Genomic DNA, 25,738 nt, shown 5'->3' with positions numbered 1-25,738 from the left:
TCTCAGGTTTCAAGTGGCTCTTTTTCTACATTGCCCCTCCCCGTTAACTCGTTTTATATTTTAGTTCGGATAATTTCTATTGACTTCACTTGAACTTCACTGATTCTTTATTATGCCAGTCTGTTGATAAGCCCATTGAAAGAATTTAAAATATCTGTTTTATTTAGTGAGCCTTTAACATGTAATGGATGCTGGTCCACCTTGTTTGAATACTTTTATGTCTGTGTGCCATGTAGATTGTCTTTAGCTGAATAAGTATGAAAATCACCCAATGTATTTCTGCTTGTGACCAGTAGTTTTTTGGCATGCTGTGCTATAATTATGTTCTGAACACACAGTTGAAGAGATAATAGATTCGTTGTATACTTTTGATTTTTTTTAATCACTTAAAGCTTTCATAATTTTTATTCCATTGTTGATGAAGTCATGACACTGCTGATGTTCAGTTCTATAAATATTTCTTCAGTCAGGTGTATAGGGTTCTGGGTGTGAGACCCAGAAATAGCTCAGTAAGCGAGTAACTTTGGACGCCCCACAATTGAATTTATCATTATTTCAGCCATGTTGTCAGACTTAAAAAAGAAAAAAAAAGACGACTGCTTATTTCTGCATGTCCAGATATCTAATGCACAAGATTCGGATGTAGAATCGGTAATAATTCACTGCCTTTTTGTGTGTGCTCTGCAGATACGCTTTAGAAAGAAGTTTTTTAGTGACATGTTTTTTTCTAGAAAGAGGTTTATTCTTAGGCTTCAAAACTAGGCAGATTTCAAATATTCAACTACAGATATTTCAGATTTCAGATTTCAAATGCTTGACATATATAGTACTCACTTGACAAGCTTTTAATTTACATTTTTATTGTCCATAGGCTTTATTAATGCATTTTTATACTTTATTATGTCTGGATTGAAGATGATTTTCATAGATAAGATTGTGTGATAAGATTTGACTCTTTTTCTTTTTTTGCATGTGTTAATCCATTGTTAGATATATGATTTGCAAATATTTTCTCCCATTCTGTAGGCTGTTTTTACTTTCTTGATAGTGTCTTTTGATGTACAAAATTTTATAATTTGAAGTCCAGCTTATCAGTTTTTTCTTTTGTTACCTGTGCTTATCATACCATATCCATTAAATCATTGCCAAATCCAGTGTCATGAAGATTTTCCCCAATATTCTCTTCTAAGAATTTTATAATTTTAGTTCTTAAGCTTAGGTATTTGGTCCATTTTGAGTTAATTTTTGCATATGGTATCAGGTAAGGGTCTGACTTCATTCTTTTACATGTGAATATCCAGTTTTCCCAGCACCATTTGTTAAAAAGACTGTCTTTTCCCCCCATTGAATTGTCTTGGCACCGTCCTTGAAAATCAATTGACCATATGTGACGGTTTATTTCTGGACTCTCTATTCTATTCCATTGGTCTATGTGTCTGCCCTTTGCCAGTACCATACTATTTAAATTTCTGTAACTTTGCAAGTTTGGAAGTCAGGAAGTGTGATTCGTACATTTTATTCTTTTTCAAGATTGTTTTGGCTATTTGGGGCTCCTTGCAATTCCATATGAATTTCAGAGTCAGTTTTTCCATTTCTGTGAAAGAGGCTATTGGAATATTGTTAGGGAGTGTGTTGAATAGGTAGATTGTTTTTGGTGTATTGATATCTTAATAATGTTAAATCTTCCTATCCATGAATACAGGATGTCTTTCCATTTATTTAGGTGTTCTTTAATATCTTTAAGCTTTGTTTTTTAGTTTTCAGTGTACAAGTTTTCAATGTAACGCCTCCTTGTTTAGATTTATTCCTAAGTTTTAAATTCTGTTAGATGCTATTGTAAATGGAATTGTTTTCTTAATTTCCTTTTCTGATTGTTCATTGCTGATGTATAGAAAGAACTAACTTTTTTATGTGTTCATCTTGTACTCTGCAACTGCTTGATTTGTTTATTAGCTCTAGTAGCTTTCTTCTGGATTCTTTGTGTTTTTCTACATATAGGAGCATCTCATCTGTGAATATAGTTTTTTTTTTTTTTTTTTTTTTTGCCGTACTTGGGCCTCTCACCGTTGTGGCCTCTCCCGTTGCGGAGCGCAGGCTCTGGACGCGCAGGCTCAGCGGCCATGGCTCACGGGCCCAGCCGCTCCGCGGCATGTGGGATCCTCCCGGACCGGGGCACGAACCCGTGTCCCCTGCATCGGCAGGCGGACTCTCAACCACTGCGCCACCAGGGAAGCCTGTGAATATAGTTTTTACCTCTTCCTTTCCCATTTAAATAGCTCTGGAAGTACATAACAATACATGGCAGTGGTGAAAGGGGGCATTTAGCTCTGGGTTTTTCATAAATACCCTTTTTTATATTGAGGAATTTTCCCTGTATTCCTGTTGTCCTGAGAGTTTTTGTCATGAAAGAATGTTGCCTTTTGTCAAATACCTTTTCAGATGAAATGATCATGTTTTTTTTTCCTTTTTCTATTAATTTTCTTCTATTCTTAAAGCCTACCTTTGTTTACTTTAATAAATGTTACAAGTTTTTTTGTTAATTTTTATCGATAGTCTTACCTTAAATATTCTACAACTATTAGAATTATAATCTAGTCTCATTATTTCCTTATTTTTCATACTTTTTATAAATATATGTTTTCAGTTTTAGGAACTTTTATAAATATTGCTGCTTCCAAAAATATATTCTTAAAGTTCCTACTTGGTGCACTCTCTCAATGTATATACTGTTTATAAAATAACGGATAATATAGTTTGATAGCTTTCGTAAACATAAAATCCAGGTATTTCTCAAAATTCAAAATATCTTTGTTTCTGAAAAGTAGGTTGTGGGATAAGACTTTTTACTGTTGCCGTATACAAAAGTTTGGGTATTTTTGGAAGGCTGAATGTCCAATGCTTAAGTCAGTATAATTTCTAGCACTTTAAACATGATTTCGTTCATACTCAGTGATCATTGAATCATGTGTATTACCATGGTATCCAGTCAGCGTAACAATGTTAGCTGTACTAAAAAGGCATGTCATTGTTAAAGGTACTTACTGAACTAGCATAAGTATTATTTTACTATTATTTATCTGTTATTGTTATTTTAAAATCTATTTATGTATTTTTGGCTGCATTGGATCTTAGTTGCAGCACGTGGGATCTTTCATTGTGGCACGCAGGCTCAGTAATTGTGGCGTGTGGGCTCTCTAGTTGTGGTGCACGGGCACAGTAGTTGCGGTGCGTGGGCTTAGTTAACTCGCGGCATGTGGGATCTTAGTTCCCCAACCAGGGATCAAACCCGCGTCCCTTGCATTGGAAGGACCACCAGGGAAGTCCCTGTTATTGTTGTTGTTATTATTATTATTATTACTGTTGGCAGATACAATGTAGACTGGTGAGAAAAGGATGAATTCACTCAGTGTTTCTAGCATTAACTCTTAATGTTTCTTTAAAATAAGTAAATAATTGAAAAAATTTTTTGAATAGGTAAAACATTTTGCAGGGTTCAAAATTTTAAAGGTTTCAAAGGATATAAAGTTTCCTACCCAGCTACCCATTTCCCTTCCCTGAAAGTAATCAATGTTATAAAAGTGGACATTGATATATGAACTTTAAATGAAGTGCACCAAAATATCAAACTTTATTTTTGGCATTCTGGTACCCAATGGAAAATTTACATGTTTCTTCCTATGTCATTTGTTTTGCTTGTTAAACTTAGATTGGTTTCCTTGTAATAGATAAGATGAGCTATTAAAAAAAAATGTAAACAATAAACCTAATAAAATACAGCAAAGTCTTTATCCATATTAAAGTTATAACTTTGCCATAAAAAGTAAACTCCGAGTCCTGGAAAAGGGAAATAATTATAGCCCTTCAGAATCCAGGTTGACTCTAGGTAAATCCTGGTTAAGTTTGGGTCTCAGATAAATTTTTAGGATTCTGTTTGTGCCGCAGCAAGCGCGTGAGAATTTTATATTTTTACACTCAGGCTGAATTTGACTTACATTTATGTCAGCTAGCCTTTGGATTGTGTTCTTTTCTTTTTGAAATTTCAATAAAGGCCTTTTCTAACTGAGCTGTCTGCAAAAAACAATATACCTACATATGCATAAATTAACTGTACTTGTGATCATTAAAATAATATTTCCTATGAAAGCATATTTGTCTTATCAGTTTGTCCAATTTGTTCCTGTTTAGAATTTTTAAGTGTCTGAGTTTACAAGTACAAGCAGCTTTGAAGCCACAGATTAACATCTATATTGGGGTCTATTTTTAAATTAAGGAAATGCTGTTTTAATTGTGCTGAATGCCAAACACTTCAGTAGTTATTAGCTCAAGAATTTAGTGCTATAAAGTTTATAGTTGCTAAGGAGAGATTCTTAGGTACGAGTCCTATTTGAAATGGGAAATCACAACCATGTAGAATCATATTCTCTTAATGAATCCTGAAATTTTCTGGACTGTACTTTCTAGAGCTTAATTTTGTTAACCCATTCTATTTTAGAAGAATTTGAAGTGATATTTTGTTTGTGGGTGGTAAATCTATTATGCCTTTGCATTTCAGTATATGTCTAACACTTCAAGAAGACAATGATATACTATTGACTATATTGAATATATTTTTTCTTTTATATAGTTGAGCATTAGGAAGAAATATGCTGAGCTTTAAAGAAGCATTTTTCACTTAGATTGAAATAAAGAATGTAAGTTATAATATATAAAAGGGTTTTAAAAAATCATATTGTTTAACCTATCAGAGATAGTAACTGTTAAGATTTACACATTTTAAAAGGATTACTTTTAGCTGTAAGAAACCATTTTAAAAGAGCAAATGGAGATTGCCAAATAATGCCAAAGTAGTTTAGAGACTGAAAATAGTCTCTTTTTTCTATCCAGAAAGTCCTCTTAGACCAAAGACAGATATGTATTTCAGATTTCTTTCAAATCAAGATCTCAAGCACCTACATTCCAGGATTTCAAGTGCTTACAAATCTAGAGTAATAACTCAGTGGAAAAACAATTCAAGACTATAACCTAGTAGAAAAATAGTGTAAATAGTAAACAGAAAAAGAAATACAGGGTGCTTAATCTCATACAAAAATGCAAATGTAAAAACCACACTAAGGGGCTTCCCTGGTGGCGCAGTGGTTGAGAGTCCGCCTGCCGATGCAGGCGACACAGGTTCGTGCCCCGGTCCGGAAAGATCCCGCATGCCGCGGAGCGGCTGGGCCCGTGAGCCATGGCCGCTGAGCCTGCGCGTCCGGAGCCTGTGCTCCGCAACGGGAGAGGCCACAACAGTGAGAGGCCCGCGTACCGCAAAAAAAAACCACAGTAAGGTGCCATTTTCATCCATTATATTGTAAAGATTTAAAAGTTATATAACTTACTGAAGGTGTGAGGAAACGTGTTGCTGATGGAAGAATAAATTAGTAAAATTTTATGGAGGGCAACTTGGTAATTTTAACAAAATTCTAATGCATATCTTTTGATCCTTGCAGTTCAGTTTTGGGAAAGCTATCCACAGAGGTACATGAGGGAAACTATTTATGCCAAGGATATTAGTTTTAATGTTATAATAGCAAGAGATTGGAAACAATCTAGTTGTCCTTAATTATCAAATTTTGATACATTATTATACAGTATTACAATGGACTACTTATTCAGTCATAAAATAGATTAAGAAAGCTCTGTGCACTGATTGGGAAAGAAGTTCAAGATACATTAGATCAGGATTGGTAAACTTTTTCTTAAAGGGCCAGCTAGAAAATATTTTAGATTTTGAAGGCAATGTGGTCTCTGGGGACTGACTATTTCGCTCTCTTGTCATGGGAATGCAACCATAGACAATACATAAATGACTGGACATGGCTGTGTTCTAAAACCTTATTTGCAATTACAGGTGATTGGCTAGTGGGTCATAGTTGCTGACCCCTGTATTAAATGAAAGAAGCAAAGTGATGAGCTAGGTATATAAACTATAACAGAGATATGAATGAAGTACTGAAAGCATTGAGAAGTGACTTAAAGCTTTGCCTGGGATATTTGGAAAAAGAAAGACTTTATAGATTCGGTGATAATTTAAGCTCAGTTTCTATAGGAGCTCTAAAGATTAAGGTGAGAAAGTGTTTTCTGAAATGGATGAGAAGTTGTCTTGCTGATATATGGAGTTCTTTATTGGGAGTAGATAAGTAAGTTGGGACCATATTTTTGAAGGGGCTAGACACTAATTCTGATTTCTAACCCACTTTCTAGTTTGAATAAAAAGTGTTTCAACATCCAACTCTATTAAACCTTGACATTTTGCCATAGTTGCTTCAGATCTCTTTTTTCTGTATTTTTTAAAAGAAACATTACAGATACACTTGAAAGTGCCCTGCAAACAATACAGAGCACATTCTTCTCTCTTTCCAGAGATAACAACTAATATAAATTTGTTACTCTAATCTTACCTTCCTGCATTAGCTACGTGTCTATATACATGTACATAAACAACACATTGTGTTCTGTGTGTTTTAAAAGGTCATATAATGGTTTGTGGTGTCATTTCACGATTGTTTTTTTTGCTCAGAATTGTGTTTTTATGATTTCTCTGTATGGACCAGCACTGTTCAACAGAAATACAATGCAAATTGCCTGTGTTACTTTAAATTTTCTCGTAGTCACATAAGAAGTGTAAATGGAAACAGGTGAAATTAATAATATACTTTAATAACCCACTATATCTAAAATATATTAACATATAATCAGTATACAAGGTTATTAATGAGATATTTTACATTCCTTTTTTATACTAAGTCTATGAAATCTGGTATTTATTTTATACTTGAAACACATCTCAATTAGAACTAACCACATTTTGAATATTTAGTAGCCACAAATGAGTTGTGGCTTTTACCATGTGAATTGCTGTGATTCACATAGAACCCAGCACTTTTGCTGCTTGAAAGTTGTGCATACTCCTATCACCAGGGGTCAGCTAAGTGTCACTCTGTTGACACACCGAGAAAAAGAATTTTGTGTGTTGGAATTTGCTGATTTGCAGCTGCTATGCAAAAATCATTCTGTGTACAATAAAGGAAACTTCTTTCAAGAACATTTCCTGCTGGTAAAATAGTTGGATCACAAAGGTTGGTGCAAACATGATCCACGACCTCTTCAGACACACAGGGGCTCTCTGTCGTCTTCATTCTTGCTTGTCTGGGAAACCATTGAAACTTTTCCCACTATTATCAGAGGTGTTAAATTTGTAGTGAATATACTGCTTCTCCATAGTTGGGCCTTAATGACTACATAAACTTGTTTGCTTGCCAGTTTTTTGCCGAGAATCTCAAACAGGCAACATTTGATTACTGAGGCACATATTAGTCATATGGCTCTATTCCCGGTTTTCTAAGTTTAAAGTCAGTTCACCATTAAGGTCTATACTTAGACTTATATGTCTCTTATTCTCCACAGAGTAGAAATGCCCTTGACTTTATAAGAACTCATACTAGAAAATGCCTTTTAGAGTGCCTTAGTTTTATACACATTGTGTTTAGAGGGACTTTCTTGTATGCTGTTAATATCCCTTATATGAAGACCCAATTGGGGGAAAAAAAATCTAGCTAAGAACAAAGATTTGGGGAAAAATTCTCCCATTCAGTGCTTGATTCTTGATCATTTTTTCCATTCTTAGAGAATTTGTTTTAATGTGTCTCCTTTAATATTCCCACTAAAATCCTTCTTTTTTCTTTCTGTAATACAAATAATTGATAGATCTATAGTAATCTCTACTAACTCTTGATAGATCTGTAGTAATCTCTACTAACTCTTAAGGTAATGCTTGATGTATTCTGTATTCCATGGCTTTATGACAGCCTTTTAATAGCATTTTTATATAGAAACTTTCTGCCACAAGGTAGGGATAAAGAGTTCTATAGGCCTGATCAGTTTGGAAGTATTTGGTAATAGCTATCATAAAATTAACTTTCTTTAAGTGAACAAAATAAATATTAGTACAGTTATTAACACACCTTTCCCTTAAGTTTGACATGATTTCTAATTTCTGCATGGTAATCTTTTACTCAGATTATGAGCCGTTCAGAAATTGATTATTAGTGATTTTTTTAATAAAAATTTAAATACTCTATGAATTTACTTCCAGATCCTTTTACTTTCTGTTGCATTACCTTGATTTTTTAAAAAAAATCTAAGCTGAAAACAGCCACTTGTAAAAAAACTCATGATTTTGATTGGGCAAATGGGAAGTGGGAAAAGAAAAGAGGTAGTAGTTCTGGAGAGTAAGTGTTTTGGTGGGTCTGGTGGGGAGTAGAAAATGACAGTGGCCGGTCCTTTATACAAGGGCTAGCATAGAGTCCTACAGCTAGGAGTTTTTCAGATTCTAGTATTAAAAATATATATGTTCATGTTAGATAACTGATATAGGTAGGCCTGAATAGAATGAGAGCGTGTACCCATTCTCTTTATTAAAAATTAGTGTTCGCACATACAAACATATTGCATATAGTCTGGAATGAAAAGGAAACATTCTATTTTATTTTAGTGAAAACTATTACAAGGCACCTTGGCATTAGTTTGTCCATGTCAAGTATTAAAGAATATCTTACTAATCATATTAAGCCTATTTGTCAGAAATCATTTTTAACAAATTTCAGTTTATGCCTTATTGTATATATAAAATTCAGCAGTAAAACAGACTAAATAGACTTTGTTGCGATTTTTATACAAATACCTGTTCCATATATAGTTATTTAAGATTGAAGGGCGCTGGGCAAATTCCCTTGTTACTGTATTTGTAGACTGAATTTTCAGAAGCCTCATAGTTCTATTTGTTTCTTTTCATTTCAAAGTGGGAAATGCTAACGGTTATCATATGGGCTACTAGTAAAAAGTCCTGTTGCCATTTGGAGCACATCAAACTTAAAGCCCATACAATTTAAAGATAAAAAAGAATTGTTCATGGGAGTAGACTTGGAAATTGGATTTGACTTATGAGCTAAATTTGGGGAATACAGACAATAATGAAATTCCTTTTTAATTGACACAATGACAGCTGATTATACACATTTTTCTCTGGTTTTTCACAAGAACACATTTTAGTTTCCTTAGGCTTATGTTGATTTGCCAGAAGTACTGAGAAAAGTCTTTGCTGTGCTAAGGCTTTTCAGTGGTCTGAAAATAGAATGACAGATGTTACAGTAAAGGAAATTTGTGATGGTAGAGTGATGCTAATAAGTGGAGAACAGTTTGATTGTGAACCTCTGGTTTGGTGTGATATGTTTGCCATCATATATGCTCAATTAGAAGGCAGCTCCCCATTTTCCCCATGAGAATATCCCAGCTCCAGCTTCTTTTGCCAATTGAAATATATAAGATTTTAAGGAGAGACCTGACACATTAAAATCTGCTTGTACTTAATTTGGTCACATAAACCATTGTATTACATATAGAATTCAGAAATAAAGTTATGTCTTGTTTTACTGTCTCATATGCTAAAATAATTTTGTTCAGTCTTTTTGTATGTATAGGGATCCTTTTGGAATAATTTGTCTTCCCAGATAGGTGATAGCTACTAGGAATATGAGTGTCTTCATAAGTCTTGGATATAAGGCGACTCCTTTTTCTTCTTAAAAATAATACTTTGGGGATAAAACCCTAAAACAACAACTGAACATTTGATAATTCTTTATATCCTTATTTCTCACTGATATTTAGAAGTATTTCTCAAATTTAAGAAGTCAGAGTCTTGAGTGAGCTTATTCTTACTAAATATCTTAAGTTTTTAGTTGTTAATATGGATTTTGTCTATTTTTTTTTCCCCTTTTCTTTGAGGGGTTGGACATAATTGCCTTATTTCATTTCAGGGATCCTTCTAAAGTAAATATTCTGGTACCTGGTGCTGGACTAGGAAGACTGGCCTGGGAAATAGCTATGCTAGGTTATGCTTGTCAAGGAAATGAATGGAGTTTTTTTATGCTCTTTTCTTCCAACTTTGTACTCAACAGGTATTTAATTTACTTTTTGCTGGAAATAGTAATTTCTCAGAATCAGATTGACTTACCTATTTTTGCAGAATTCTGAATTTGAAGATAAGTACGTAGTGTTTAAATATGGTATATATCATAAATGTTTCTGATTGAAATTAAGTTGCTTATACAATTACTACTTTAATTAGTTGCCTAGTTAACAGAATGTTGAACGGGATGGGTAAGTGATATTTTAAAAAGTGATTGGGTACTCCATGAAACTGAAATGATTTCTCTGCAGAATTTTGGGCTAAGTATTGTCCTGGAAGGAGTATTTTCTTATTGTTCCTTAAACTTATTCACCCCTTTGTTTCTTTAGTGGAGTAAGATTATAATGTAGCAATCATAATTTTTTTCTTAGTCAAATTCTTATAAATGGCTCACATATCTTAGTTGGAAAGATCTCGCAGAACTTCTGTGGCCTCATTTAGAAAGTAGTGGAAAAGAGTTTTTAAAGCCAGAAGAGGTGTGTTAGAGAAAAAATAAATGGCTGCCTTGTTTAAATAATGTGTTGTCTTGGTAGCAGTGTGAGTTAGGGGATAGTGAGAAGGTAGAAAGGAGAGTGCTGTACAAAATAATTAAAATAATTAGGTAACAAACAAAACCCATACCTTCTTTGAAAAAAATACTTAGACTTTTTTACTTGAGCTTGAGTTTCAGTGATATATTTTTAAAAATTTGAGTGAAAATAGCACATTTATATATCTGAATTTACCTTAATTTTGTTTCTGTGTTTTAATCCGTGATTGGTTACTCATCTACATGCCTATGTGGAGTTTCAGATAATTGGGTGGAGTGTAGTGGTAGCACTTTTAAGTATTAATTATATAAGTAAATCTTCAATCAAACAGATTATATTTTAGTGTTTAAAGTAGATTTCCCTGGTAAAATATTTAGTTAACACTGAATTTTATGCTCATATTTTGCAGATGTTCTGAAATTAATAAATATAAGCTTTATCCCTGGATTCATCAGTTTAGCAATAACCGGAGGTCAGCTGATCAGATTCGACCCATCTTTTTCCCTGATGTTGACCCCCACAGTCTTCCTCCCGGTTCTAACTTTTCTATGACAGCAGGAGATTTTCAGGAGATATACTCAGAATGCAGTAAGTCCAAAGATCACATGCTTTATTCTAAATTTAATGAGCTAATTTTATACTAGGCCAACGTTGTGGTCATTCATTTTGACGATAGAATATAAGGTATACTTCAACGACAATTTAGAATATTTTCAAAGTTATGTATAAGGCAGTGATGGGTAATGTAAAGAAATATGAGATCCCACAATTAAGAAATTTAGAATCTGTTGGGTCTATTAATATAAGACAACATGTAAACAAAGGTTGAGTAATGAATACAATAAAGATGGAAGTAGGTTAGTGTGAGAAGTGAGCTCTTCGTGGCGAGGCTGTGACTTGAAGGATAGGGAGGAATGGCATTCAGAGGTACAAAGATATGAATGAGTAAGGTAATCGGGGATGGTAGAATAGCCTTACTGGAAGGAAAAAGGACATTTGGGGATTTAATGGGAGATACGGCTAGAGAAGTAGGTTGGTTCCAGATTGTGGATGACCTTTATAATCAGGCTATGAAGTTTGGACTTCAGCCTGGCAAAATGTTGAAGAAATTTGAGCTAGGCATTAGAGAAAGGGAGGTGATAATGGGGAAAGAGGAGAGAGGGATTGGCAATAAAAGGAAGAAGAAAAATAGAAGGCTGAGGGGTCAGCAAGTTCATTCATTTAACAGGTATTTGTTGAGTACCTGCTAAGTAGCAGGCATTGCAAAGACAGCAGTGAGCAAAACAAAGCCCCTGTGCACAGGGAACCCATATTCTAGTTCGGAGAGAGAGGCGATAACAAATTAATATTGTGAGGAAGAAAAAATAAGGCAGGGTAAAGGGGATAATGAGTGACTGGGGAGAGACTGCTGGTTTATATAGAATTCCCAGGGAAGGTCTTTCTAAAAAGGGAACTTAAGAAGAAAGATTGAGCAGAGAACCTCAAAGGAATGAAGAAGCAAGCCATTCAGATATGCGGGGGAAAGAGTTGCAGGGGGAATGGCAAAGGAAAGAAGATTTAGGGGGTGGGAAGGACGCTTGTTCTGCTCAAGAAGAGTAAGAGGGTCAGTTTGGCTGGGGTGTGCTAAGCAGTGGGCAAATGATGGGAGATGAGGTTGGAGTGGGTTTGGGGGGGCTGACTCGTAGGCCACAGCGAAGACTTTGTGTTCTGAGAGAAATGGGAGGCCTTGGAGAGATTAGAGTGGGAGAGGAACAAGATAGTAAAGTTTTTGTTTGTTTTTCCCTGAACGCTGACCTTGTGAAAACCTGCACTCTGAAGGTAGAAGGAGGGAGATAGAAGGTGTTAGGTGCGGGGGGTAAGTTAGGGAGCAGGGTCTCAAAATAGGAGTGAAATAATGGAAAACATTGCTTTGTCAAGTAAAAGTGACTTTCTTCTGGAGCAGGTTTGAAAGAGGAGATGGTGAAGGTAATCCGCAGTTGGATCAAGTGCCTTATTTGTACAGACAGCCACCTTCAATGCAGTCTCTTCTGTCTCTGTGCCAGGCCACAGCCTCCAGAAGGCAAACAGAGTTCTCTGCTGGGTTCCCACCCACTGCTGCTGACTGCCCCCAATCCCCCTTTTCAACTGGCAGTTCTCCCAAGTACTGGTGGATGCTTATGTATTCTGATGCCATTCATTTCTCAATTGGCAGCAAATGCGTGCAGTCTTTTTGAAACCTTCCGGAATTGGTAGCTAACACTGGTTTAAATCACAACTTAAAATTCAAATATTATTTCATCTTAACTGATTTAAAATGAAGGCTAGAAGTCGAAAAGATTATAAACAAAACTCTTATAAATATTATTTGGTAAGGATATAGTGATATAGGTTATCAAAAATGATTTCCAAATTGATTACCTTATCAAATTAGTAATAAAAGTAAAAAGTAAAAAAAGTATCTCATAAATGATTATTTGGTAGCCTTGATTGGAAGAGTTTAGCTTCTGTACCCCTGCAGTTAAATGAAATATTCATCGTCTGTAAAGAGGTAACTGGTACCTTTATAGAATTCATTAAAAGAAAGGCAAAATAATATAACATGTAGTAATTTGATTTTCCTTGAATAGGTACCTGGGACTGTATTGCTACCTGTTTCTTCATAGACACAGCTCACAATGTAATTGATTATATTGACACAATATGGAAAATACTCAAACCAGGTGGAATTTGGATAAATCTAGGTAAGTTCCTCAGTATTTATTAGAATTTACACATTACTCTGAGTACTTAGAGCTGTTCTGCATTTGGTAACTTCACAGTACTAAATGTTCATGGAAGCTGTAATTATGTCATACATGTTTTAAAACCTCCTCAGTTTCCTTTAGACTGCATTCTAGTTAGTGGTACAGTTCCTCCAGTCATGGTTAGTTCCTCTAAAAGCAGTAGAACCCCCAAAATTTGTATATTCATACTAGGTCAGTCTCACAGCAGTCATAATTTCGGAGAGGTACTAACTATTAACTTGACTTTAATCGTTCCCTCATCTTCCCCACCCTCCATTCCATGGAGACAGCACTTCCTTTAAGAAGGAAGTGTTCTTTTTTTATTTCTGTAATGAAACATTTGAGGGAAAGCACTTAATCTCTCCCATGGAAACCTCCTCCCCAGTACATATACATACTAGGAAAAGAGTAGGTATGATAACTTTTGTGACTACCTTGAGTTTAAGAAAGGTTAGAAATATAATTTAATTTATGCAAAAACCTTTTTACTGCATCCTATTGCCACGTGCTAGAAATCAAATAATGAGTATGACGTGGTCCTTCCCATCTAGAATCTAAGGGAAATTGCCAATTTTATACTCTTCCTTTAAAATAAAGGGAGAATAATGATAATCAAGGTAAATATACTTGTCTTTTTTAGTAGGATATATAATCCATACTAAGGAAGACTTTATATTACATAAAAGTCAGATAAACATTGAGTCCTTGGTGTCTTCAGTATTGGCGTAGTTTTGTTGGTGGGTTCTGTTACGTGCTCTCTTTAATGATTTGACTTTACCAGAGATTTAGCCAGTAGGACTAAGCCTACAGGTAGTAGTAGGTCTTTTCCAGACTTCTCTTTAGAAGTCCATAGGAAAGATGAGAGCAGCTGTAAACTGTAGCCATGATATGAAGCAAATATCTCTAACCTTGGGTCTTCCTTAAAAGAAAAGTATTCTTTTTCCTGAGGAATGATTGACAGATAACATTACCTACTGGGTATTTGCTCCCTGTGGGTTAGGCATTATGTTAGCCACTTAAAAATACCTTGTTTAGTCTCAAAACAGCCCTATGTTGAAAAAGGATTATTGCTATTCTATAATTGAAGAAACTGAATCTTGGGTTAAGTAACTAGCAGAAAGGTTGTGGAGCTTATATATGGCAGAGACAGGCTGACAGCCCCCATCCAACCCCTTGAATGCCTAATCAGCCACCTCTGCAGGCTTGTGCTGGGTCAGTCTAGAACTTAGCATTATTCTGACTGTGCAGTCCTTTGGGGGTTGGGGGTTTGTCCTGTACACTGTAGGATGGTTGACAGCATCCCTGGCTTGTACCTATTAGATTCCAGTAGTACTTCCCCAGTTGTGACAGCCAAAAATGCAAAACTACCCTTGATCAAAAACCATTGCTCTAGCCTTGTGCTAATGCCCCAGTCCAGGCCCTCATCGTCGCTTGCCTGGATTAATGCAGTAGTTTTCTTAAGAGTATCCCTGCTTTCAAGTTATCTTCAACCCTCTACACCTCTTTCAGTTTCTCCGTTTACCACCAGAGTTATCTTCCCAATGTGCAAATCTATCCCTGACAGACTCCCTGCATAAAAGTCTAACTTTATTGGTAACCTAAACTCTTCTGGATGTGTAGTGCCCTTTGTGATCTTTCTTCTATCTTGTGTCTCAGCTTCAGTTTTTTCTTTTTTTTTTTTTTTTTTTTTGCGGTATGCGGGCCTCTCACAGTTGTGGCCTCTCCCGTTGCGGAGCACTGGCTCCGGACACGCAGGCTCAGCGGCCATGGCTCACGGGCCCAGCCGCTCCACGGCATGTGGGATCTTCCCAGACTGGGGCATGAACCTGTGTCCCCTGCATCGGCAGGCGGACTCTCAACCACAGCGCCACCAGGGAAGCCCCAGTTTTTTCTTTTCTTTTTTACTGCCGCTGCCCTGACCTCAGGTGCTAGTCCTCTGGCCTAGGAAGCCCTTTCTTTTTCTTCTCCGTTTTCATTTGGCTCTTCCCTATGCTCTTTAACACTCAGCTCAGGAGATCCTTTCAGATTGGGTTAAATATCCTGTATTTCTCTTTTATATTCTCACAGAATCTGTCCCTAGCATTTAACACATTGTGGTATAGTCAGTCATCTTTTTGTTTCCCCTACTAGTCTTTAAGCTTGATGAGGGCAGGAATCTAATGCCTCTTCCTCACTTGGAGTGAATATTTAGCAACTGTTAGGTGTATGAATGGATGTATTGTTTCAGAATTTGAAATCAGGATCAAAGTAATGTTAAGATGCCACAGAAGTTTGCTGCCAAGGGACTTAATAAAATGGCATTTATATTGGTAAATTCATAACATTCCTATGGTTTCGGTTCCAGCCATGTGGACTTGGAAAATTAGTTTTATCTGTAAACTGAGAGTGTGTCCCCAGCCCTTCGGGGACAGTTTCACCCTAATCATGCTTACATAGACCAGAATGTCAGCATACTCATATGTAATGAGAGAGGTAACTGCTAGCCATTCTGGAATACTAAAAAGTTACATTGGAAGTTAAATTGTAATGAAAAATTTGCGACATTATATGAGATTAGAGTTGGGAATATTATTAATTTATAAAATGCTTTAAGAGGTATTTAAGGTATTCACTTTAATGTTTCCTAGGTTCTGGAAAACTAGTGAGCTTTTCAAGGGAACTCTTATGCATATGTCCTTTGGGAAAGGCTCTGATCTGGCAAAATGCAGAAGAATGCCTGTGCATCCTGTGCAACCGTTTTTCAGTTTTTCATGGTGATCAGTATCCCTTAAATGCATTTATACAGAATTTATTTTTAAAAGTGGGGGTGTAGGTGTGCGTGTCTGTGCCCATGCACTGATACATTTATAGTTGGATAGTGGAGGGCAGGGAATTAGCAAATTGAATCTAACTTCATCTGGAAGAATAAACAGGTTAAAGTACCAAAGGAGGTCTTTGTAAAGCGTAATGAGAAATGGAGCCTATCAGATTTGAAAGCACTGTAAACCTACAGAATTTTTAAAAACGTGAACGATTTCCTATAAAAGGTGGATGATTGAACACATACGTTATCTCCTCACTGAGATCTTGTTACAGTTTATAAAAAGGTATAAAACACACGAACAAATAATGGCAGGGATGGCATCAGGGGACAAAAGAATGTAACAGTATTTCAGAAGATGGGGTAGGTGGATAAGTTGTGCAAAGAAACCAACGTGAATAGAGCTGGTTGACGTGGAATAACCCTGGAAAATGAAGCACCAAATGAAAACAACATAAGTTGAAAAATCTATATTTAGGAAACAGTTGACCTCTTATGTAACCAAGATGCCTACCTTATGCCCCCTTCCAGTCCATGCTCCGGCAGGAGACCAGAAGTTTAATTCCCTGGAAAAAGTCAATGGAAAACGAGCAGAATTTATGAAAGCATGGCCTAGTAGAGAGTGAATATGAAATGTAGGACAGAAAAGAAGAGGATTAATTAAAAGTCTGCATTGGAAAATGATCAGGCAGTGACCACCAGTTCACCCTACTCCTACCCCCAACACCTCCCTACCCTGCCTATAAAACTTCTTGCTGGAGTTTGAGTGCCAGCTGTCTGTTTTGCACAGATGCAAGCCATGTTTCTTTAAGTGGGCATGTCAGTATAGCTACATGAGCTTTTTTTTTTTTTTTTTAATTATTTTTGACTTCATTGGGTCTTTGTTGCTGCGCGCAGGCTTTCTCTGGTTGTGGCGAGCGGGGGCTACTCTTCATTGCAGTGTGCGGGCTTCTCATTGCGGTGGCTTCTCTTGTTGTGGAGCACAGGCTAGAGGTGCGCGGGCTTCAGTAATTTTGGCATGTAGGCTCAGTAGTTGTGGCTTGCGGGCTCTAGAGTGCAGGCTCCGTAGTTGCAGTGCACAGGCTTAGTTGCTCCGCGGCATGTGGCATCTTCCTGGACCAGGGCTCGAACCCGTGTCCCCTGCATTGGCAGGTGGATTCTTAACCACTGCACCACCAGGGAAGTCCTACACTAGCTTTTAATAATCGTATGGTGGATCTTTTTCTCTTAAATCCTTTCTGTATCTTTATGTTTTAGATGCGTCTCTTATATACAGCATACAGTTAAATTTTCTTTCACTATCCAATCTAATAATCTCTGTCTCTTAACTGGAACTTTTAGAACCTTAAGGATATAAATGGTTTAAATCAACTTATCCCAGATTTGGTAAATGGGATCTCCTTCAAGCTGGCTCCTGTGTCCTTTTGACATATCCCTGTCATTTTTTGAACACCTCCGTTCTGGCATAACCAGGTATACCAGGCTCATCTTATACTTTTTCTGCCTGAGATCCCTGAAGTCAGTCATTTTTCCCAAGGATTCCTGGTTCCTTTTAGTGGGGAATGGTATGTAGAAATGAAAATCTGGATTTTACCACTGTGATGGTATTGCTTCTAGGCCTTTTTAGAAGTATATATTTGTACCCTTCTATGTCTATAGACACAGTTCATGTTTATAGATCATGAGTTTATGCTGGTACTTTTAGTTCCCAAGTAACACTTGGTATAGAGTACAAGGTTGGCATATAGCTTTCAGTACATGGAAGATATCATTCCAGTGGCTTCTAGCTTCTGTTGAGACTTTAGCTATTTTAACTGTTGCTTCTTTAAGTAATCAGTTTTGTTTTAATCTTTTTTTTTTTTTTTTTTTTTTTTATGTGGTATGCAGGCCTTTCACTGTTGTGGCCTCTCCCGTTGCGGAGCACAGGCTCTGGACGCGCAGGCTCGGCGGCCATGGCTCACGGGCCTAGCCGCTCTGCGGCATGTGGGATCTTCCTGGGCCAGGGCACGAACCCGCGTCCCCTGCATCGGCAGGCGGACTCTCAACCACTGCACCACCAAGGAAGCCCTCAGTTTTGTTTTTAAGATTTTTCACTTTGTAGTTTTTTCAGGTTCAATATTACATCTAGTTGTGATTTTTTCTTTTTAAAAACTGTACAGTTGGGCTTCCCTGGTGGTGCAGTGGTTGAGAGTCCGCCTGCCGATGCAGGGGACATGGGTTCGTACCCCGGTCCGGGAAGATCCCACATGCCACGGAGCGGCCGGGCCCGTGGGCCATGGCCACTGAGCCTGCGTGTCTGGAGCCTGTGCTCCACAAAGGGAGAGGCCACGACAGTGAGAGGCCCGCGTACCGCCAAAACAAAAACAAAAACAAAAAACTATACAGTTTATTGGGCTACCGGAGTCTGTAAATTTTTTCATCAGTTCTGAAAAATCTTAGCTTAAAAAAGGGTCTCCACTTGCCAATATGAGACAAGCATAGCATCAAAATAAGTAATAACACGTATTATTTCTATTACTTCATAAATCTCCTCTCCCTCATTCTTTTTCTCTCCTGGAAATGTAATCAAATGTATTTTAGACCTTCTCACTCTAGCTTTCACTTCTCTTTACTTGCTATTTTTTTGTCTCTCTGTTTTGCATTCTGGATAATTCATTCTGACCTGTCCTCCCATTCACAAATTCTCTCTGTCACTGTGTCTAATATCTATTTTATTTCTATTAGGTGGGGTTTTTTTGTTTGTTTGTGTGTTTTGGTCTATGTCATTTAAGAATCTTCTACTCTCTGAATATATTTTCAAGATAGTCTTTTATTTCTTTGAAAATACTGAGTGTATTTTGTCCAATAATTGTAATATCTCAAGTCTTTGCAGGTGAGTCTCTGCTTTCTCCTGTTCCTGCTGGTTCTTGCTTATGGTTCTTTGTTTCCCTGGGCTGTGGACCTTAACCATTTATTTATTGCTCATTGCCCTTGAGAAGTTACTTTTGGAGATTTCTGGAGACCTACATTAAAGGGTTTTTTCTCCAAAGGAATGTGCATTTGCTTCTGGGAGAAGATTGGAAAATTATCAGGAAAACAACAGAATATTAAATTCTAAATTAAATTAAAATCAAATATTAAACTAAAACCTGGACTTGAGGTTCATTGGACCACTCACGTGATGTAAAATTAAGCTGAAAATCTACCCTAGGGCTAAAGCATGATTTACAATATCTCTCCAAAGTTATTTTTTTCTCTTTTTTCCCCCTTGTTTAGTAAGCACTAGGTCAGGGGGGTCAAACCCCCTTCCTCCCCCACCCCCAGGTTAAAGGATAGAATTCAATTTACTTATTTCTTACCTTAAAGATAGCCCATAAGACAAAGTGAGAGAGTGGCATGGACATACATACATACACTACCCAATGTAAAATAGATAGCTAGTGGGAAGCAGCCGCACAGCGCAGGGAGATCAGCTCGGTGCTTTGTGACCACCTAGAGGGGTGGGATAGGGAGGGTGGGAGGGAGATGCAAGAGGGAGGGGATATGGGGATATATATATATATATATATATATATATATATATATATATATGTATGTATAGCTGATTCACTTTGTTATACAGCAGAAACTAACACAGCATTGTAAAGCAATTATACTCCAATAAAGATGTTTAAAAAAATTTTTTAAAAAAAAGAAAAAGAAGATAGCCTGTAAGATTCCAAATATAATGTTGCGTGATCTGTCAGACCTATCTTGGGTAGGCTCAGAGTTTTGTCTTTTTATCACCCTGGCCAAAAGAGTTTGTTAAATTGCAGGCCCATTTCATATGGATAGTCAAATACCCTCAGGGTAAAAAAAATGGCATCTAGCTTTACCTCTGGTTAATCCTCTGGGCTCCTGGTAGTTTCTTAGTAACTTGCCATGTATTCTTTATTTTTAAGATTTAAAAATATATATACGCCAATTTTAGTTGTTTTCAGTAGAAACATTGGTCTGAATAACCTAACTTGCCTTTACAGGAAGCAGAAGTTCCTTTATATGTTTTTGTATTTTTGCAATGAGCTCTATTTTTTTTAATTAGAAAAACATTGGAAAGGGAAAAAAAAGTAGAAGTCTTTAAGAGAAACCTACTCAGAAGTGAAATAGACAGACAACATAAATGTATAAGTTATAAAAGAGTAAATGTAAATGACCTATGTACAGGGGGAAAAATGTTCACCTTCCTTGCTAATCAAATAAATATACATGAGATGCCATTTTTCACGTATCATATTGGGTAGATTTTTAAATTTTTTGCTTGATGTTTAGATAAGGTACAGTGAGATAGGGTGTGCTTATGTACTGCTAGTGGGAGTATAGTAATAAAACTTTATTCAAGAAGAAAACATTTTGATAATGTATGATAAAATCTTAACAATTCATACACTGGTCAGGGTTTGGCAAACTATCGCCCACAGGCCAAATTTGGCCAGCCGCCTACTTATGGCCCACCAGCTAAGAGTATTTTTTACATTTTTTAAAGCGTTGGGGTAGGGGGACACACAAATAAGAATGTGTGGTTGAGATTGTATGTGGCCCACAAAGCCTCAAATATTTGCCTTGCCATCTAACCTATTACATAATTGCATTCAGTATTACGTACATGTGTTAGGTTAATTATACTTGTAGAAGTCTGTCAGAGCGAAATAATTAGATATGGGTGAAGACTAAAGACCAATTAATGGACATACTCACTGAGTGAAAACTTAGACTGAACCTACATTTCTAACAGTAATGGAATGGATAGCCATAGGATAGCCACATAGTAAAACCATTCTCCAGAAATAATCAATAAAATAGTGAAATGTTCCTAATGAAGTGTAAGATGCAAAACTATATACGTAATATCTCATGCTAATGCATCAAGGAAAGACTGCAAGGAGATACATTAAGTTTTCAAGTGGTTATCTCTGAGTGTTAGGATTACTCATTGGTTTGATTTTATTTTTATGAAATTTCATGTTATTTTAGCTTTCTCTTACTGAGCTTGCTTTATACTTATGGTCAAGGAAAAAATACTTCTTTGCTTCTTCTGTTATTTCCATTAAAAGATGTGAAGAGACACGCGAGTTGAGAAAATAAAGAACTCCTTGAGGAGTGTGGCAGTGTTTTATTCATCTTTATATATCCAGTGCCAGGTATTTGCTCGGTGCTTGGTAAACATTCATTTAAAGAATGAGCGACCAGGTAATAAATGTGAAAAACTGCTCAGCCTCAAGGAAATGCAGATGAAATCATGTCTGGCCTATCGTTTTCCTCTTGCCAAATTAGCAAATACTTATTGCGTTTTTTCTTTTTAAGTTAGATTTGGGAGGGGTATAGTTGACATATAATAAATTCACCCTTTTTTTTTTAAGTGTACAGTTTGATGCATTTTGAAAGCTGGATAATCATGTAACTGTTACCTCTGTCAAGATAGGGAACATTTCTATTGTCCCCAAAAGGTCTCTTGTGCCCCTTTGTAGTCAGTTTTCTCATCCTTAATACCTGGCAGTTCTCTGTTTTATGTTACTATAGTTCTCCCTTTTCCAGAATACCATATAAATAAAATCATACAGTAAGTTGCTTTTTGTGTCTGGCTTTCTTCGCTTAGCATAATGCTTTTGAAATTCATCCATTTTGTTGCATATACCAGTAGCTTTTTTCTTTTTTATTGCTGAGTAATATTTCAGTGTATGGATATACTACATTGTTTATTCTTTCACTGGTTGATGGACATATGGGCTGTTCCCAAATTATGATTATGAATAAAGTTGCTATAAACACTTGAGTACAAATCTTGTAGCCACAAGTTTTCATTTCTTTTGGATAAGTACCTACTGGTGGAATTACTGGGTCATATGTGGTGCATGTATGTAAAGCTTTACAAGAAACTGCCAACCAGTTTTCCAGAGTGACTGTACCATTGCATTCCCACCACTTCCTAAGTAAGGTGTTAAAACAAGTACTTACCATTGCAATTGTGAGTGAAAACTGTTATTATCTCCTTTGGAAAGCATTTTGGCAGTTTGAATCAAGTCAGTAAAAATGTTTATTCTGTTTTATTTTATTTATTTATTTAATAAATTTAGTTTTGGCTGCGTTGGATCTTCGTTGCTACGCTTGGGCTTGCTCTAGTTGCGGTGAGCGGGGGCTACTCTTCATTGCAGTGCACAGGCTTCTCATTGCAGTGGCCTCTCTTGTTGCAGAGCACGGGCTCTAGGTGCGTGGGCTTCAGTAGTTGTGGCACGCAGGCTCAGTAGTTGTGGCTCACGAACTCTAGAGTGCAAGCTCAGTAGTTGTGGCGCATGGTCTTAGTTGCTCCGCGGCCTGTGCAATCTTCCGAGACTAGGGATCGAACCGTGTCCCCTGCATTGGCAGGCGGATTCTTAACCGCTGAGCCCCCAGGGAAGCCCTGTTTATTCTCTTTGACCTGGAAATTTCACTTCAAGGAATGTCTTTGTAAGGGAGAATCTGAAATATACACAGAGCTATTTGTTGAAGTCCCATTTGTGATAGGAGACTGAAAAATACAGCGCAATTGTAATGGCTGTCTTTGCATGGTGAAGTTACAGGCGCTTAACTGTACATTCAGTGCTATGCTGGGCATTATGGTGGATTCAAAAGAAACCTAACACATATAGCTTGTAATGGAATAAAACATACGTAGAAGTAAAATCTGGCCTAGGAATGTGTTTATGTAGATATAATAAAACAATATTGTTGGAGGTTCTTAAAATAACAGAGAAGGAACAGCATATGCTTTAGAGCTGGAAAGACTTTGCTATGAGGCTCTGCGATCTTTAATAAAAGGCTTCAAAAGCTTTGGGATGATCTTGGATACAATAGGTGCTCAGTAAATGGTAGCATCTTTCATTTTTACTAGTACTAATCCAGCTAAAAGGAATTGAAGCTTGATAGAGTGAGTAGTTTGGTGGGGAGTCATTGTTATCTTTTGAAAAGAGCACTAATATATAAATTATAGTTATTTTTTTCTAGTGGTTTATGTACAATAAAAAAGAGAAGAAGAAAAACCTTTTAACCCTAAGTAAGTATGTTCCACAGAGTGGTGAGCAGTTTGGGAGCAGAAACTTTGTCTTGTTTGTTACTTTTATCTCTTGCGATTATTAGCACATGGTATGAGCAGTGGGGATGGGGTGTGGGTGGTGAGTTGGTCTCAGGATTTATAATTAACCCAATGAAAGGTGCAGAGACGATTGTCTAGATTAATCCTTTAGTATAACTTTGGAATGATAATGTTACCTGTATAAAGCCGATAGATTGGGCAAAATGTGAGACTAAAATATTGGAAAATTTGGTTTGAGTCAGGTGATGGTTCCTTGGATATCTGGAGTGAGAGAATAGTAAAGGGGGAATGTCATTTTAAGAAGTTGTAATAGCTTTGATGAACTTAGTGCCTACAATATGCCAGGTGTGTTATCTCACATTAAAGTCATATTACAGATGGGACAGAGTTAGTGACTTGTTCATAGGCACACAATTAGTTGGTGTTAGAGCTGGGATATGAACTGTGCTCTTAAAAAGCCAGCACAAGGCGGTCAAGTGGTTAGGACTCAGTGCTTTCACTGCGGTAGCCCGGGTTCCATCCCTGGTCAGGGAACTAAGATCCTGCAGGCCACGAGGTGCTGCCAAAAAAGAAGAGGGGGCGGTGGAAAAGCCAGCTCTCGTATCACCTTTTCCTTCTAGGAAGCCCAGCCTATAACTCTCCAACCCCCCTTACCCCTGCATTTTTCCTTCCCAGTCTGGCTTGAGGACTCTTCTCTGTTTTCACGTGATACTCAGTTTGTAACTGCAGTTTTGCATTTACTTATGGAATTATAATTACAGTATACCCTTGCATTTTGGGGACTAGGCATTCTGTGATTCAGCTACTCCTTCAGGACCTTAAGAGTTACAGGTGTAAGGCCCATGATGTGGAGAATCACAGTGCAAGGTGGTTATACCAGAGGGTCTCGCTCCCCATGAATGTAGGCCCAGCACTCAAATGGCAGTTACTTGGCCAAAGTTTCAGTGGTCTGGATACTTGTCCTTGGCAAATGTAATGGTTCTTTACCTCTCCTTTTTACGTTTCATCCTCTACCCAACTTATTTCTCAACTTGGAGTTCAGTTTAAACGGCTACTAGTGCATGTTTATATTTAAGTAGTTTATTCATAGTATCTTTAAACCATAGGTCCTCTGCTATACCACTTTGAAAATTTGGCAAATGAACTTTCCATAGAATTGAGCTATGAGGATATAAAAAACGTTGTCCTGCAGTATGGATTCCAGGTAGAGGTAAGGATGGAATGAAGTATTGCCAAAATTTAACTTCCAAAGCACTTAAACAGGAATGGTGATGTTATGGTAGTTACTGGCTTTTTACCTCTTAACCTCTTTGTTCTCTCACCCATAAAGTGAAAATAATAATACTTAGCTTTTAGAACTATAAGGATTTGAGATAATATGTATGTAAATGGAAAACTGTAATCTCTGGTGTAATCACCTTTCAATAAGTGGTAGCTGACCATTATAATATTGGCCTTTGTAGACTGAAAAGTACCAGGTAGACAGGGTGGGAGGGCAGGTGTAAGAGGGATATTGTTAACTGTATGTACTTTTGTACTGTTCAGTCTTTCCTTATCATGTGATTATAAGGTTTCATGATACTTTGACTATTGTGTTTTAGTTGTATGTTTATTGAGAAGCATTTGATTCATTTAAAAAGTAAATAACAGGTTTGTTCTTAAAGATAAAGAAAAGCAACATATTATAGTAGTTTAGAGTTCAAGCTCTGGAATTAGACTTCTTGAGTGTGAATTCCAGTTCCACCACTTATTAGTGGTGTGACCTTGAGCAAAACTGTTGTTGGTAAAGTGGGATTACTAATAGTGCCAACCTTAGGGGGTACTTGTGTGTAATAAATGAATTAATATACAGAATATGTTTAAAATAGCACCATGGTTGTCATCATCATCATCATTACGATTATTGTTTGCATTTCAGGTGGAAAAAGAATCTGTCTTGTCAACATATACTGTGAATGATCTCTCCATGATGAAGTACTACTATGAATGTGTCTTGTTTGTGGTCCGTAAACCACAGTAACGGTCTCAAGTGGTATCACAAGGAAAAAAGTTTAATAATAGCAGATGCTGAAATAAACAACTCAAAATCAACTATTACAATGACAGGACACAATCTCAAGTGGTATCACAAGGAAAAAAGTTTAATAATAGCAGATGCTGAAATAAACAACTCAAAGTCAACTATCACAATGACAGGACACAACCTCAAGTCAGTGGTGCCTTCTTATTCCTAACAAAATTAAGAAATAGCGTCTATTTTCTTAATATGTCTATTGCTTTTTCAGAAACACACTATGCCATGCATATTTGTACTACCCAAGTAAAAATGGAGGAAATGTCTTCAAGTATACATCTTCCTTGAAGCCCAGAATTATCTTTCAGTAGAAAAAAACTTTATCTCCAGTGTCTTCAAATGTACATTTTCCTTGAAGCCCAGAATTATCTTTCAGTAGAAAAGACTTTTGTCTCCAGTGTCTTCATGAAGCTGTCCATTGCAAGTCTGCCATATGAATGACTAATAGTATTGAAGTCCATAATAATCTCCTTTTTTGTTCTTTT

General features: G+C 36.8%; 1 protein-coding gene across 1 annotated transcript in view; it reads left to right on the top strand.

The window, feature by feature from the left end:
* Positions 1-25,199, top strand: part of CARNMT1 (carnosine N-methyltransferase 1) — a 37,484-nt gene extending 12,285 nt beyond the window's left edge. The window contains exons 5-9 of the mRNA XM_065879067.1: positions 9,852-9,992; positions 10,943-11,121; positions 13,140-13,253; positions 24,286-24,389; positions 25,098-25,199. Of these exons, the coding sequence (XP_065735139.1) occupies positions 9,852-9,992; positions 10,943-11,121; positions 13,140-13,253; positions 24,286-24,389; positions 25,098-25,199 (640 nt within the window). The remainder of the gene's footprint in view (positions 1-9,851; positions 9,993-10,942; positions 11,122-13,139; positions 13,254-24,285; positions 24,390-25,097) is intronic.
* Positions 25,200-25,738: the final 539 nt, after the last annotated feature.

Source organism: Phocoena phocoena, chromosome 6 (genome assembly GCF_963924675.1).
Source record: "Phocoena phocoena chromosome 6, mPhoPho1.1, whole genome shotgun sequence".
In the NCBI taxonomy this organism is placed as follows: domain Eukaryota; kingdom Metazoa; phylum Chordata; class Mammalia; order Artiodactyla; family Phocoenidae; genus Phocoena; species Phocoena phocoena.
The sequence above is the reverse complement of the archived record's forward strand: the minus strand, read 5'-3'. Positions and strand labels throughout refer to the sequence as shown.